This window comes from Cyrtonyx montezumae, unplaced genomic scaffold (genome assembly GCF_038088225.1).
Source record: "Cyrtonyx montezumae isolate F1298 unplaced genomic scaffold, pur_monq_1.0 scaffold_30, whole genome shotgun sequence".
Taxonomy (NCBI): Eukaryota; Metazoa; Chordata; class Aves; order Galliformes; family Odontophoridae; genus Cyrtonyx; species Cyrtonyx montezumae.
This window is the reverse complement of record NW_027072035.1, coordinates 8,080,959-8,096,952: the sequence shown is the minus strand read 5'-3', so window position 1 is coordinate 8,096,952 and position 15,994 is coordinate 8,080,959. Positions and strand designations below refer to the sequence as shown.

General features: G+C 37.9%; 1 protein-coding gene across 1 annotated transcript in view; it reads right to left on the bottom strand.

Annotated features, from left to right (window-relative positions):
- Positions 1 to 15,994, bottom strand: part of FER (FER tyrosine kinase) — a 154,299-nt gene that overhangs the window by 10,078 nt on the left and 128,227 nt on the right. Inside the window, exon 17 of the mRNA XM_065744229.1 lies at positions 2,221 to 2,375. Coding sequence (XP_065600301.1) covers positions 2,221 to 2,375 — 155 coding nt within the window. The remainder of the gene's footprint in view (positions 1 to 2,220; positions 2,376 to 15,994) is intronic.

Genomic DNA, 15,994 nt, shown 5'->3' with positions numbered 1-15,994 from the left:
AGCCCTACTGCCAAAAGCAGGTCCTCTACAGCAGGTTGCACAGGTAAGTATCCAGAGAGACGATGAACATTTCCAGAGAAGACTTTAGAACCTCACTAGGCAGACTGTTCCTGCATTCTGTGACTTCATAGTGAAGTCCCTCCTTGTGTTAGTATGGAATTTCTGTGTTCCAGCTTCTGCCCATTGTCCCTTGCTCTATTCCTGCACACCACCAAAAAAGTCCACTCTATTGACTTGGCCCCTGCACTTCAGATATTTATAAACATTTATTAGATCCCTTCTCAGTCTTCCTTTTCCCAGGCCAAAAAGACCCACTGAGCCTTTCCTCGTGTGCTCCAGGCCCCTCATCATCTTTGTTGCCCTCCACTGGAGACTCTATAGAAATTCTTTTTTTGAACTAGAGATACCAAAAATAGACACAGTATTCCAGATGTGGTTCCTCCAGGATGGAATTGAGGTGGAGGATCACCTCCCTTGACCTGCAGCCCATGCTCTTTTTAATGTACCCCAGAATACCTACTATTGGTGTTCTTGGCCACAAGTGAACACTGCCATTTCATGGCCAACTTGTTGCCCACCACGACATCCAGATCCTTCTCTGCAGAGCTCCTCTGCAGCATGTCATCCCCTAAACGGTACTAATGCATATGGTTATTTCTCCCCAGGTGCATGATTCCACTTCTGCTCTTGCTGAACCTCATCAGGTCCCTCTTTGCCCAACTTTATACTCTGCACAGGTCTCCCTGTGTGGCAGCACATCTTTCTAGTGTATCAGCCACTCTTCTCAGCCTTCTATCATACACAAACTTGTGGAGGGCGCACTCTATCATTTCATCCAGGTCATTGATGAGGACACTGAACAAGATTAGGCTCAGTACTGACCTCTGGAGTGCACTGCAAGTTACAGGCCTCTGAAGAGATTTTGTGCTGCTACTGACAACCCTCTGATTTTCCCATCTCTAGAAAATCACTTGAAGTTAGTTGGATATAGATGCATTTTAGAAAACACCTTATCAGGAGCTTTTAATCAACTGTACTTTTCTCTCCTGTATTCTGCAGAAAAATACCCTCACAGTACAAAATTAGGCTGTTGTCAATAAGACTGTTTCTCACTTTATGTAGTTCATGGGACTGCATCGGGCTATGAGCAATAGGTTTCCATTATATATCAAGTAAACTGTGTGCACTTCTGAAACAACAAAAATAAAGCTTTCAAAACACCTGTTGTAGTGCAACAAACGCCAGAATATGAAGTGTATTCCACAAAGACCACCACTAATACTAGCACTCCACAGAATAACTACTAATATAGGATCTATTTTTCTAACTACATTTATTTTTAGCCTTACAAAGGAAAGATCTCCTTTACTGTGTTATGGCATCAACTTCTGCAAAAATGCTAATTAAATGAAACATTCTCCTGTCAAGTCACAAAGTTATGATTTCCAGTGCAGGATTGTAAGCTCAAACTTTAAGAAATGGACAAAATATTTGTAGGCATTTCAAATCAAGTATTTAAAACTTTTTTTTTCTAAGTAATTGAATAAAGATCTGGTTGAGAGAACTGCATTCAAAATATGACATCATCTATTTAATATGCTGACTCTTCACAGTTCACTTCACTTAGAAAATAATATTTTCTAGTTTCACTAACAAGTAAAAAAGCGAAATGCTATAGGTTCTATTTTTGTTTTGGATTTAATGCATAGTATGGACCACTTTCGTTGATCAGAAATAATGGATTTTCCCCAGTGATAACAGCATAGTATTAAATAAAAGTATAGTTAAAAACAAACAAACAAAAATGCTGCAGCTGGAAAAATACAAAGCAGTCTTTATTTTTCTCCAGTACAATGATTTACTTAACACAGAATATTAACATTTTCTAATGCTAGAGCATTATGCCATAAATATGCAAAACCTGACAGTAATTTTAGTAACGATTCAGATGACAAACAAAGCAGTCCACTAGAACCAGTTGGCAGCATAGCCAGAACATTATTTTAGTGCTCCATAATAACATTAACAGCAGCAAGTTGCTGCCTTATTCCTTTTGAAAGTAGAACGGTATTTTATATACCACTGAAATGCACTGAAAAACTAATTTAAACCTTTCTGACCTGAAGTGAATACAAGGAAAAAGCATATACACTGAAATGTTGTGGATGGGACAGCCCTCCTGCAGGTACTTTCTGTGGGGAAGTTAAGACACATCCTTACCATAGTTGAGGGCTTCTGGGGCAGTCCACTTGATAGGAATCTGCTTTAAGCCTGATGATGAATATACACCATCATCCTCTTGACGAGACATTCCAAAATCGCTTATTTTCAATATGTTGCTTTCACCCACCAAGCAGTTCCTTGCAGCGAGGTCCCTAGGTTAGAACAAGAAACATAACCCCCATTTTTACATGCTTAAAACTACGTAAGAGTCATGGAAAATGTGAAGAAAAACATGAAATGGTTAACCAAATCTTTTCTACAGCTCAGTTTACCAGTGAAAGCGAGTGTGACATCACACACATCAAGCTTTTAGAAGCCTGTGGGGAGACCACCAGAGAGCAGGTGGGTATTTCCTGAAGGGACTACAGTGTGAGGGGAGCCCATGTGGGAGCAGGTTTATCCTGAAGGACTGCAGCCATGGCAGGGTTGCACTGAGGAGGAAGAAGCAGCTGAGTGGAGAAATAAATCTGCAAGTTAGCAGACCAGATTTTATGCAAAATGAAACAGAATTCAACGTAGGTGCCTTAAACATGTTCCCACAGTTATGGAGACACTGAAAGGACAGAGAACTAGCTCCATCTTACATCTATTATCATTAGAATTTCCACTTAAAAAAAAAGCTACTCAGTATTACAGGAAAAAGAATTTGGGCTCAGTGTCACGTGAGAAGCTTAAAAAATCAACAGCCTTCCTTCCTCCCTTTCATCTCAAATAGACCTCTTCAGATTAGGACAGAGGCCATAGTAATATCTGATAAAAGACCTAATGTAGCTTCTATGAAGAATACGTTTGGGATACAAGTGTATGAAAATAATATAATATTAATGTAGTATACGTTTATTACATTGCATTATTTCACAGAATATTAAAATAGTGCATAATACCCACTATTATTCCAGTTAATGTAACAAAATACATAAGGAATTTTTTGGAGGAAAAACTTGTTTAACAACAGGATTGAATTGTAACAGTAGCTACAATTTGTGGGCCAAGTATTTTAAAACTAAATTACAGTGGATATTTTTAGCGTAGATAGCTAATATTCCATGGGAAATAACTACATCAGCTTTCACCTTTTGGACTGGAGCTGTAGCACAGTTCCGAAGTGAATCTCCTGAGCACTCAATGAACATCCGTTAGATTTGAAGAGTGATTTTGATGCTTGGAAACTAGATTATTTCTGAAGGAGACTAACCTGGAACTCTGCCCAGGTGTGCACCAAATTTGTCTCCACACCTACATCAGGAAGAAAGGTCTGAACTAACGACAAACAGCTCTCAGCAATCTGCATGGCATTGAAGGTCAGAATTTTAGCCTGAACTAAAATTAATCTTAAATAAAAGTCTTGATCCATGTAGACAGGTGTTAAAGTTCCTATGTCCACAACTACTTTGATCAATTGATGCCTACTGATTTTGCGCATACTGATTTGCTGCATACAGAGTCTTTGTTTGCAGGTAACCATTAAACTTCATCTGAACATTAAAACTGCAGTTGACTCACACAATTTTGCTGCCACTATGACCATTTATGCCTCTTAAGCATCACACTACATTAATACAAATTCAGTTATTTTTGCAGTTAAATGACCCACGCTCCTTAAAAGCACACAGGTAATCAGTTTTCAGCTGAAGATATGCACAAACATTTCAAAGGGCTCAACATGTACCACCATACATAGTTTAATGTTAGCCTGGGATATTGTTCAAGTATCAAGTTGTGATTGCTTATATTCAAGTAAAATGTACCACCATGAAATCTCCAGTATTTATAGCCAAGGTTCCAATTATATTTCAGCTATGAGGGTTGTTTTTGTTTGTTTGTTTTTTTATCATTTTACTCCATTTAGTCTAGACTTTGTGGCAGATGCAGAAAAGGAATAGAAAAAGTAAACAGGTCATATGTGAAAGTTTTTGTCTGCTTTGTGAAATTTTTTCTTTTACACTCATCAAGAAGAAGTGCTTGTCATTATTACTAAAAATTTCCTACTACACTTCTAAGAAAATCAAATTGGAATATGAGAAAGTGGGTGAAATTTGCAACGGTATCTTCTAGGTATACACAAACTAAGAGCAGATCTTCTAAAAGACCACAAATGAAAAAGCTTTGGCTTCATGCAAGTGATTTTCAAGCTGTCTGTTAATGAGGAGTGGGCTGCAGAATGATACCATTCATGTTGGCATCCCATACACAAGCACCAAGGAAACATGGGCCAGTGCCTAGCCAGTAGTCTCCAACTTGTGACGGTGGACACAACTTTCAAACACACCACTGATCTTTCTGGGCAAACTGTTGACACTTCATTTTTGTCAGTTACCTGTCTACCACATGCAGAAGTATTTTTATTGCTATGTGTAGGAGACAACCCCTGAACAAGACAGTGAAGCCATGGGGACGAGCTCAATCTTCCCTTGATTTCAGTGATATCTCAGCCACTCCTGGAACTGAGATGAAAGAAGGGTCCAGTACAATGCTGACCAACAGCCAAGACATGAGGAGAGGCCTGTTGTCACTCAACCAATCCTGGACCTGGCGCAGGAAGAGACTTCAGACGTCCTGGAATTTGGGCCAATAAACAGCAGCATGTACAATTCTAGAAGTGACCCTGCACAGAACAGCCCCATTGGCAGGTCCTAGATGCTTGATCCAAGACGTGTTCTCTTTGTATCCCTCAGTCTTTCTCTCCACGTGTTCTTCCTCTCAAAGTTTTTAAGAAATGCAAGGCTTACTTTGATTTTTCATAAATCTGCAGTTTAGTTTGATGTACTTGTGAGAGGGCTAATGCCTGCAGGGCAGCTGTTCTACAGAAATCCCCCCACTAAAGCTCACATTCGTGTACAGATCTTATGTGCTATTTCACCTTAATCTAACCACGGGGATTTGCAAACCTCAGTCATTCCTCCTTCCCCATAGTTGAAAGGTGACAATCCCACCAAAAATTCTGCCACTTGGCATCTTTAATAACTTGCCATTCAGTGGGATAAAACTGTATAAATGCAGAATCAATTCTCAGTAGTCCGCCTTCAGCCACCTCTGGTTCTGAAATTACATCCACTGAAAATGTATTCTTCAGGTTCTTTTCCTCCTTCTCTCTTGTAATTTCTTAACAATGTCCATTTACCTACTTTATTATTTCATTCCTATGTCTTATAATTGTCCTGAAAGTTAGGGTATCTTGTTAGCATTTCTGTTTTCATTTTACATCTGCTGAATCATCCAGAGTTCCCTGTATGTATTCACACACTTAGCTACCTCACGCTTTTCTTTTTCACTCTTGGAAGTTGCTATGACTTTTCAACACATTCCAAGCAGCTTCTGCACTGCTTCTCCTCATGTCTGACAGTCTTCTTTAAGATGATATTCATATTTTTCTGTTCCTATATTAGACAAAATAACCACTATGATTTATTATAGAACTTATAGCTAGAATCTCAAAAAATTGCAAGTAAGGAAACTTTTTTAAAAGTAATCTAAATTAATAAGCTACAGTTTAATCTTCTTTCAGATTCCAGGATTCTAATTCATTCACTTTGATACTGATATAAGGAAGAAGCTCCAATACAACAGCGACATGGAGTTTACAGAAAACCCTTTGCACTGTAACCTTCCATACAAAGTACATGCAATGGGGTTTTATTCAAGAGTTGTTATGTATGATGCATGACATGAGTGACATAAGTTTACATGCCATGTATATATATAACACTGGTAACAGAAACAGGTCCAAAGAGTCACTAGCACTTATAATTTCAGTTACATATCTGTAGTAACTGTTCACTCTTTTTAGACAGCCTTTAAAAAACACATATATAAAGAAATCAGTGTTTTACTTATTTTCACTTACTTCTCCTTACTGGTCCCTAAAGCAAACATCCTGAAAATGTGCAGATATAACTTTATGGAATTAGGTGCTTCTCTCTGCATGTGGGACATTGTTTTTCTTCTCATGCAGCATTTGCTAGTTGTTGCAGTAATTCCATAAAATCAGCATGCATCTTTAACATAGAAAATCAGCAAAAATTCCTTACTTCATGTTGTGAAAGCTGTACAAATTGGACACAAATTACACCAAGTTGCTTCAGAACAAGTTCCTTACTAAAACAGAAGCTATGAATATCACTATTTAAGATCATGATTATGCAAGTTTGTAGTGCTGATGGAAACAAATGTTTTCCCCCAACTACTAAAGAATAAAATTAATATGTAAATCAGAGATCTGAGTTTTAAGCAGTTCCTTTAAATGCAAACAGGGCACTGACTACACGTCACTAACACAGGTTGAATATGCTGAAGCTGCTAAAGAACGCTCACGTAAGGCTTTTGCTAAGAATTCAATAGTGAGTCAAAGAGGAAGCAGAGGCAATTCCTCTGTGCTGAGAGTAGTTACCATCTGGATTCATATCTGTCAGCAAAGATATAAACCTCAAACTTTTCTCTAAGGACTCCTCCATCTTCGAAGAACTATTCAGAAATTGATACCTAGTATTCAAATAGAATTCCATCAACTAAAGAAAATCAAGAGTAAACTCCTCATTACTAAAGCAGCAGGACGGATTGCCTCTCTGAACTAATTAGCCCTTTTATATCTCCTCCCCAGATCATGCAGTTAAAATGCTCCTAAGTGATAAAAGCAAGTAATTAATTAGTGAACAGGATCAGCTTATCCCCTCTGCGTATTTAATTCAACCAAAATAGTCTACTATCTGATTAAAAGAGAAGGGTTATTAGCAGGTCCACGTGTGAAACTGATATTTTTTGTGGACTACGGACACTCCCTGTCCTTCAGCCACCAAACTCCAAGATCTTTGGCAAATTGCTGAGAAGAGTCCAACTACAACATCCACCAATTACTTCAGCATTCTGAGTGCGGATCCTGTCAGGTCCCACGGGCTCATGAATATTGGCTTTTTAGAAATGTTCCCTGACATTTTCAGTGACTCTCGGTGGAAAGCCACTGCTCCTCCAAACATAGGTCCCCCAACTCTGAGGACTGGGCAACTCAAAATTTACCATTACTACTAAAAAATGAGGTAAAAAGGCATTAAATGCCTCTGCTTACTTGGTCAGAGAAAATATAGATGTTATATATAGAATTTTTAATGTTCCTCAAAAATGTATTTGACATTCAATGGAATCATAGAGGAAATTAGGTATCCAAAAGGCAATTAACTAAGATGGACAATTACCCAAGACGAGTCGAGAAAAAAAGTTCATGTTTTGTACTTGAAAAAGCTGCAGTGGACTTAATTTCAGTCACAGACATCTTTCATTACCACAGGTAGACATACAAGAAGATGGTTTATTCATAGCAAGCCAAATATCATTTTCAAGTAAAAATTTCAACAGGTACTGCATTCACAGGAGCCATTAAGATGAAACACAACACAGTGCATATGACTCTATTAACTCATACATTCTTTATGTGATAATATCATGGACTTATTCACTCTATGTGATGACACAAAACTTGCTACAGTAACTGTCCTTGCCCTCTTATAAAAGGAGGGCTTCTCTTCTGTATTGTTCTGAATCTTCTGCTTATTCAGTTCACTAGCACAGTGTCAAAATATCATTGATTTATCTGGACAGAGCCCTTAAATATTGGATTCACTTGTCTAAAAGTCTAGTTACACATGAAGACAAAAATGATAGTACAATATATGTATACAGACAGAAAAGCATGCACAATGCATTTAAAGAAAATGCCAAAAGCAGTGTAATATTTAGCAGTGATTTTAGGATTGAGTCTTTTACCAAAGGAGTATCTCGTTTTGTTTTGTTTTTTAAATAGTATTGATATTGTTATGCTTTATATGTAGTTTAGAATCAGTTCAACACTTGTAAGGAATAGCAGAGGATGAAAATTTGACACATAGCATGACAAGCACTCAAGGAACCGAGACATTCATGAGCACAATCCTAGTACAGGTCAGTATTCGGTGTCTTAGACCTTTTCTCCCCCCTCAAAAAAAAGAAAGATAAATGAGCACCATAGAGTTTGCAGCACTTTTCAGGTCTTGGTGAAAAAGGAAATCTTTTAAACCCTTTCTTTTCAGGTAGAGTTCAGAACTTAGAGCAGAGCAAAGCTTTGTACCTGAGCTGTGGCAGGTGTGCTGGATAAGAGGTGTGCTGTATTTATGTGACAAGATTTCGGTAGCAAGGGCTGCAGGAGCAGACCCAGCAGTGCCCTGTGCCAGACCAGCAGCTCCAATGGCAACCTGCTGCTGCTGAAGCCCAGCTGTGGGAGAAGATGCTGGGTGTACTCTGCTGCTCAACAGCAGCTGGGAGAGAGGGGTGAGAGACAGAAGCACCAGCAACCTGGCACGCCCGCAGAGCACGGAGGAGCCCACGGTGCGGTGGCAGATAGGGCCCAGAGGAGTGTGGGTGAGTGTCTGGCACCCAGGCAAGGTTTCTTTCCAGAGAAAGACATAGACAGAAACAATATCAAATGGAGTTAATAAAATCAACTGTAATTCAAAGAAGTCATTGCATGGTAGATTCTTCTTATTTAGGAAAATTCAAGAGGATGGCACAGGTAGAGTAGTAATTTAGCAGTGGAAACTAAATTGACACGCATACATAGTGACTGTTCACTAACTTACTGTTTTCTAATGAGAGTTAAAAGAAAAACATTTCATGCTTTGTACCTTGCGGCGTATCTCTCTACATTTAATCAAAGATTAAAAACAAATGGTTGCTAACATGTTAAGACATTTTAGCATTCTAAAAATAGTCTATTACGTGAATTAGAAAACATGTAAAGCTAAGATGAATGATAGTTTACTAACTGGTCTAGACAGCTAGGCAAGATTGACAGTCAGAAATATGTACAGTAAGAAATATTCCAACAGAATTACATAAGAAACTTTATGTCTAATAAGTCACAGACATTGTAATAAGTAAAAATGGAAAAGAATAGCATGGCCATGTCTACTCATTTTGTGTAAATTCATAAGTTACCAAATAATTTTAATTTCCCTCCCTTTCTAAGTTGCTTGTGTTCTGCAAAAGGTATTCTATTCATAAATGAAAAAATGAAGGTGGAATAAAAGGTTTAGCAGTCTTCTGGTCACAAGAAGAGGAAGAGAGCAATGAGATTTTGATAAATTTGAGTGTAGTACCTGAAATAGACAACACAGAAGAAACATGAGGTTACAGTGTGCTGTTTCAGTATCAGGATCACAGCACCAGAAGTAATGCTGTACCTTTTAGAACCACAAAAATTCATGTACATGCAGGAAGCTTTTATAGCAGGGAAGAGACAAGGAATACACATTAACAAGCCTGAAGTTTCTGTTAGGAGAAATGAGTTAAAAGCAGAAAACAGGCAACGAGGATGTTGTGATAAATGAAGAACAGAATGGAGGAATGTAAATAATCTCAAGTGACCTTGTAGCTGGGAATACAGCATGGTGGTAAACTATGCTTGAGCAAACCACTGATAAAGAGGCGTAAATAGCAGATAAAAAAACTGCCTGCACAGACTAACAGTTGTGACTGCATCCCCTGTGCTTGTGAGCCCCTGCTCAGCTATTCCTTCAGGGATGACCCCACTGGTAACGTAACAACAGTAAATTCAATCTTTGCACTTCAGCCACAGGTCTAGGTTGGTTCTTTCCTCCTGCCTGAGCTAGCTCACGAATATGGTGCAGAAGACAGGATTTAGAACTGTCACATCATGGCTAGCAAACGAGCAGGGGACTGGGGAGGAGGCACTGGGGACTCTCTCTGTTGCAGAATGGCCCAGCACTGAATGCTGCTTTCCTGACTACCATGCCTCCAATAGAAGTGGGATCTGAAGTTGGTGATGAAGCAGTTACTAACTCCAAGATGACTGAAGATGCTGTGTGCAAACTGTCATGGGGAATAGCATTGGAGATGTGCTGCTCGTTAACAAGGAGATATGGATGGCTGTCTTAAAGCTCTTGACTGTGAAGTTATAGCATTACGCAGTACAGTGAGAGAGTTACAAGATGCAAAGCTGATTGCACAGGAAGTAATTACTGCACAGACAGAGTAGTGCTATGAGCTGCAATGCACTGTATAACAGCTTGTGTCATGTACTGCTAACAAACAAAGTTGCAGATACAGGAAAATGGAGGTTTTGACTTCCCCATTTCATGCTCTTATCATGAAAAATTCAAGGGATGCCAAAAATTATGATGAAAATATCTAGAGTTCTCAGACTCTGAAGCTGTACAAATGGGAGAGCTGCAGGAAGGAGGGTAGAGATCATGTTTTCACATTCTGAAAGAGTTAAGCCACTTTTTAGAGATCTATCAGCAGAAGAGTGGGGAAGGTGTACTAGCATGGTTTAGCAAGCCTGGGCACTGCATCTATCTTTGTATTAGTGAACAAAAAGGATCTGTTAAGACCTATTGCCAGTGTTGACTGGACACTGTGGGGGTATGCTGTGATTCAGTTAGAAAATACCTGGAAACCCTATAGGTAGGATGCTTTTACACCTACACTGCACCAACAGTTGTGTGCAACACATTAAAAGCATATACAGAGCCAGCAGAAATAGTGTAATCCCTAGGAAAATGGTTTAAAACAGAATAAGGTATTAGTCTAATGTGGCAGATATAGGTACTTAATATAAAAATGGGAATAGAATCAAGTGCTGAGAAAGCTTTGGATTTGCTGTATCTGGATATTATTAAGAAATCTCTCCAGACACAAAATTCTACCATTACATTTTAGATTCACAGTATCCTCTTTGCTGTTTAACATTTCACCTTCATTTTAGCATTTGCTGTTGGCAAAAGCTTTACAGTGAATAACCAAAATTCACCTAAGCATCTGCCAAACTCCTAAAATCTTCCTGCATAACAAGGTGATGGGTACTGTTGATGTACTGGGGATATTTCCTGTAAGATTAGCAAAAGTGTGAGAACACACAGAAACATACTGAAGTTGCCTTTATAGGCTTTGTTAATGATCTGAAGGAAAAGTCAAATAGAAATTTAATTGAATTTCCAAATGAGAACAAATTAAAAGCTACTGCAAACACCAGTAAGGGCAAAGAAATAAAAATAATGGGAGAAATAAAGAATTGAGGAATGTATGTTAGAAACAAAAAAAATTAGTCTGTAAAACAAAAAAGATTTAAAAAAAAAGCCCTAAAAACAGACATTTGCTGCGACTTTTCTTGCCTGGAAACAGAAGGCACAGAGGGACATCTTAACAGTGCATACAAATACCTGAAAGGAGGGCACAAAAAGGACCGACAGTGCCCAATGCAAGCACAGGAGGCAATGGGCACAAGCTAGAATATAGGAAGTTCCCTCTGAACACCAGGAAGCAATGTTGCTTTTTGTGCTGTGTGGCAGTGGAGACTGGCACACACTGCTAAGAGGGTGGTGTGGAGTATGGAGGTCAAGGCATGTGGGGAGTGGCTGAGGTCCCTGGGTCTGTTCAGCGCAGATCAGAGGAGCTGAGGGGAGCCCTGATGGCAGCTGCAGCTCTCACAGGGAGCGGAGGGCAGTGCTGAGCTCTGCTCTGTGTGACAGTGACAGAGCCCAAGGGAACGGCATGGAGCTGTGCTGGGGGGTGTCAGGGTGGTGGTAGGGAAAGGTTTCTCACCTCAGTGTGGTTTCACACTTGGAATAGGCTCTCCAGGGCAGTGGGCATTGGCTCCAGAAGTGTTTGGAAAGTGCTTTCTGACATAAGTCTTGGATTTTGGGTGGTCCTGTCTGAAGTCTCAAGATGGACTAGATGACTCTTGTGGATCCCTTCTATCTCATTCTATGATTCTATCTGGACTTGATCCTGGGCACTGCTCTGGGTGGCCCTACTGGACCAGATGACCTCCAGGGCTACCTTCCAACATCAACTACTCTGTGATTCTGCAAATGCTGGGTTAGAAGTTAGAAATATTTACTTTTCAGTCTTAATAGAAACAAGCTTCCATTAAAAAAGCATACAACTCACTCTTCCTTCCAGACCTCCCAATCCTTGCAATAACTTGTCACTGTAACTTAGATTAATTTACTGGGGCTGACAACTATTTTTGTACTGTTTTGGATTTTATTTCTGATCCACTATTAAATATTTGCCTAATTTACAGCTCCTGAAGGATTATATTTGCCTTCAGTTCTCCTCTGCTTGTGAGTCATTATGTTCTTATACTACAAGGAAGATGCTTCTGAGATACAGCTTTCTCACAGCTACTGTTACTTCCATCAAAAAAAGCCATAACTTTTACCAGTTCTTACTTACTTTCCCTTGCATAGTTCAAGTCTACTGATTTCATTTCCACTGCAAAAAGTTAATGTGTTCATAGCCTGACAAGTTGCAGAAGGTGGCAAAAAATATTTTGCCCTACCATTGTAATTAAGCTTTTCTGCTGTCTCAACTATGACAAATTAATAGTCATAACACAGTATCATCAAAGGTAATCATAATTATTTATAGCTTTTACTTGGAAATGTCTTCTTGACTTGGGAATTTCTTCTGCTCATTAACACTACTACCTACAGTTGTATGCATAAACAGAAAAGGTGTTATACTTTATGCAGTAAGATTATCTAAAATATACAGAAATGGAAAACAAAACAATATTATAGAAGGTAAAATAAAGGGCAGAACCAGCTGTAAGGGCTAGAGAAATAAGAATATTTTAAAAACAGAAACTCCATGTTATTATGGTTGCCAAGCAAGTACTTATGAGCAAGAAACAAAATAAATAACAAATTAAAAGATTAAGAACAATAATGAAGAGTACAACAGAGTAGAAATGGCAATATTGTTTTTTCTCCATAGGCTTTAAAATATGTTTATTGTACCATGGAATCAGAGATTAATAAATAAAATCTACTACTGTTTCTTAAAACTATGTAGAACAAAACCATGTTTGCAGAGGTATGCATATTATTCAAACAAGAAAGATAGGTTATTTGGAAGAGATATTAGGTAATTCATGTATGCATTTTAAATGTTAGTCTCTTTCTTCTTACCAAGAAAAGTATGCCAGCTAGCACTGCAGTTGAACATAATATGCAATGCATACATTTGTTCAAGACTGTAGACCCTTACCTACAAATGAAAATAAATACAAATAAAAAATAATAAAAAAGATAGAATAGTCATAAATAGATAAAGCTAACAGAAATTCTCTCTAACCAACTGGTCAACCTATTTCCTATATGTAGATAGCTATGGCAACCCTTGATGAATCTCTACAAAAGAAGACATGATACAATATGCTGCATATTGAATGAACTTGTCTGGATGTCAGATCTAAAAGACTATCAAGTCCTATACCAGTTGATATAAAATACCAAACAAAATGATGCTGAAGAACTTCAACTTAGTAGCTACTCAGCAGTTAAGAAGTGCAACAACTACACGAGAGGAAAAAATATGCCTTTATATTTTACATTAAAAAATCTTTCCTAAATTTTCGCTATTCCTGAGAGTTCTCTTTAAAGCTTACAATGCTCTCTTGTGGTAAGAAAGATGGCTATTTACTTATAATCATTAATCTCAATTTATAATTGAAGACCAGCTGTGTTTTAGAAGAATAATAATTTACACTGAGAAGCTAAACAAATTTCAAATTAAAGCACAGTAAAAAATGAACAGGATAAATAAATGTCTGTTACCAGCATAACACTATTTCACACTTGACTTCAGCTAGAATAAGACAACGGCAACACGGGAGATTCTGCCATCTCAGCTTTGTCATCTGTTCACAGTACTCAGAATTTCTGCTCAGTAACACGATAATTCCTGATCATATCAAGCCAGAAAGATACTAAACTTCTATTTAAGGATAGTTTTCATGTCAGCAGTTATGTTAACTCTAATAAGGATCAAACAAAATTTTAAAGGGCAGACATGATGGTCCCTGTAAATGAAAAAGGCAACAGAGTAGGTTCAGGATTCCCCATGCCCTTCAGAGGAGAAGAAACTAGTCTGCATAACGGTATACAGGAAAAGACTGTACAAACACTAATGGAAAGAAAGGATGGCTTCCTGGCAGTGCAAGAGAGGTCAGGGAAGTCTATGATATAAATTTGCTCATTTTGGAGCTGTTTATCACCAGCTAACTATTAAGAAGTGAAGCTCACAGCCAGAAAGGTTAAAAACTACTTATATAAGCATTTACATGCTTACTCATCACACTGATCTCAAAAAATCCTGCCCAGAAATTAATCCAAAAGCAGAAAGCCTTTCTAATCCAGGATTTTCACTTTTCTACCATCATAATTCCTATATATAGTTTGTCAAAACTAGCACTTGGCCCTTATGTCACTGATCTATTTATATTTCCCAGAACCCATGAGACTTGATGAAGTATCTGACATCCAGCTTTGCCAGAAACTTTTTCTATCACACTTGAGTGACTCAGCTTCTATCTGTGAACAACAAAATACTGTAGCATTGATTCAACAGTTCTTACAGCTCCATATACCTTGATGATCACTCTCAATCTTCCAAATCAGCTAACATGCCAATAACACTTTCTCCACTGCCTACTGCCTTGCATAAGGGATTTTGAAATATCCCTTGACAAAGGATAAGACCTTATTTCAATCAATACCCACAGTGATATAAAAATGTTTCATAAAAGTGTACCCTCACACTACAGTGCTGCCAAATGACATAGAAAGAAGCTGAAAACTACAAAGTAATGACAAAAAGAAAGAGAACGTGACATGTGCGTAGCTCACTGACCTATTTTACTCATTCTTAGCAGCTGTCATTTCTTTCAGATACATAAAATTTGTTCAGAACCTTTTTATGAGAAATACCTAGTGGAACTGAATTTTCCTTTGAAAGGAGCTGAACACGCATAGCCTTCACCTAAGTTTCTTTCAGTTTTATAAGAAAAATATCTTGACTCTCAGAAGGAGACCAACAACCATGGACAGAATTTTCTTAGTCATTTGATATGCAGAATCATACGCCATCTAAGAATCTTCCAGAATATTATCCTCTCTAAAACAACGTTTTCAGTTGTATAAACATTTTTTTAAAGAAAGCACACTAAAATCCATTTTACATTCTTCCTCCACCTATTTTTCATTACACATTCAGACACATGCCTACAGTGAATCTAATAATTCATTGATAAAACTGCACCAATGCAGAGCTTTGAGGAACTCTAGAAAAACTTTCTGAATATATATACACTACAGTGAGTTATATAATTATTAGCAGTAACAGAAGACTGAGCAGTTAAACTTTTTTTTTAACTGATGAAAAAGCTGTTATCTTGCATGCATGCATAGGCACATGTATCTCAATTTAAAAAAGAGAAAACGGAAATATTTCCCTCAAAAAAGCCATCTGCACATTTATTTTTTATTACCATTGACAAATAGTCTAAGCGTTTTTTATTAGATCTGAAGTATTTTTTCTTCTGAGAGAACTGGGGCACACTCATTTTTGTACTGTCAGGAATGAGAATGAGAAACCAATACATAATGTATTAATGTAACACATATTTTGTCTTGTAGAAATGCTAACTAGAATCTTCTGTTTTAAGAAAAAAAGAACAAACAAACAAATAAAAAGCAGCACAGTGTACATTATAGCATACTTTGGCTTTGCTGCACAAACTTACTTTCTGGTCAATGATGCATGATGAAAGAAGAATCCTGTATCTCATTTCTGAGGTGACTGGAATACAACTGAATATGTTCCTCCTCCTCTTCCTAATCCATCTATTTCTTTTTTGCTTTTGTTCTACCCTATGATATAATTGGTTGTTCATCATCTAGTGCTAACACATCATTTACCCACTCTAAATACTATAATCTGT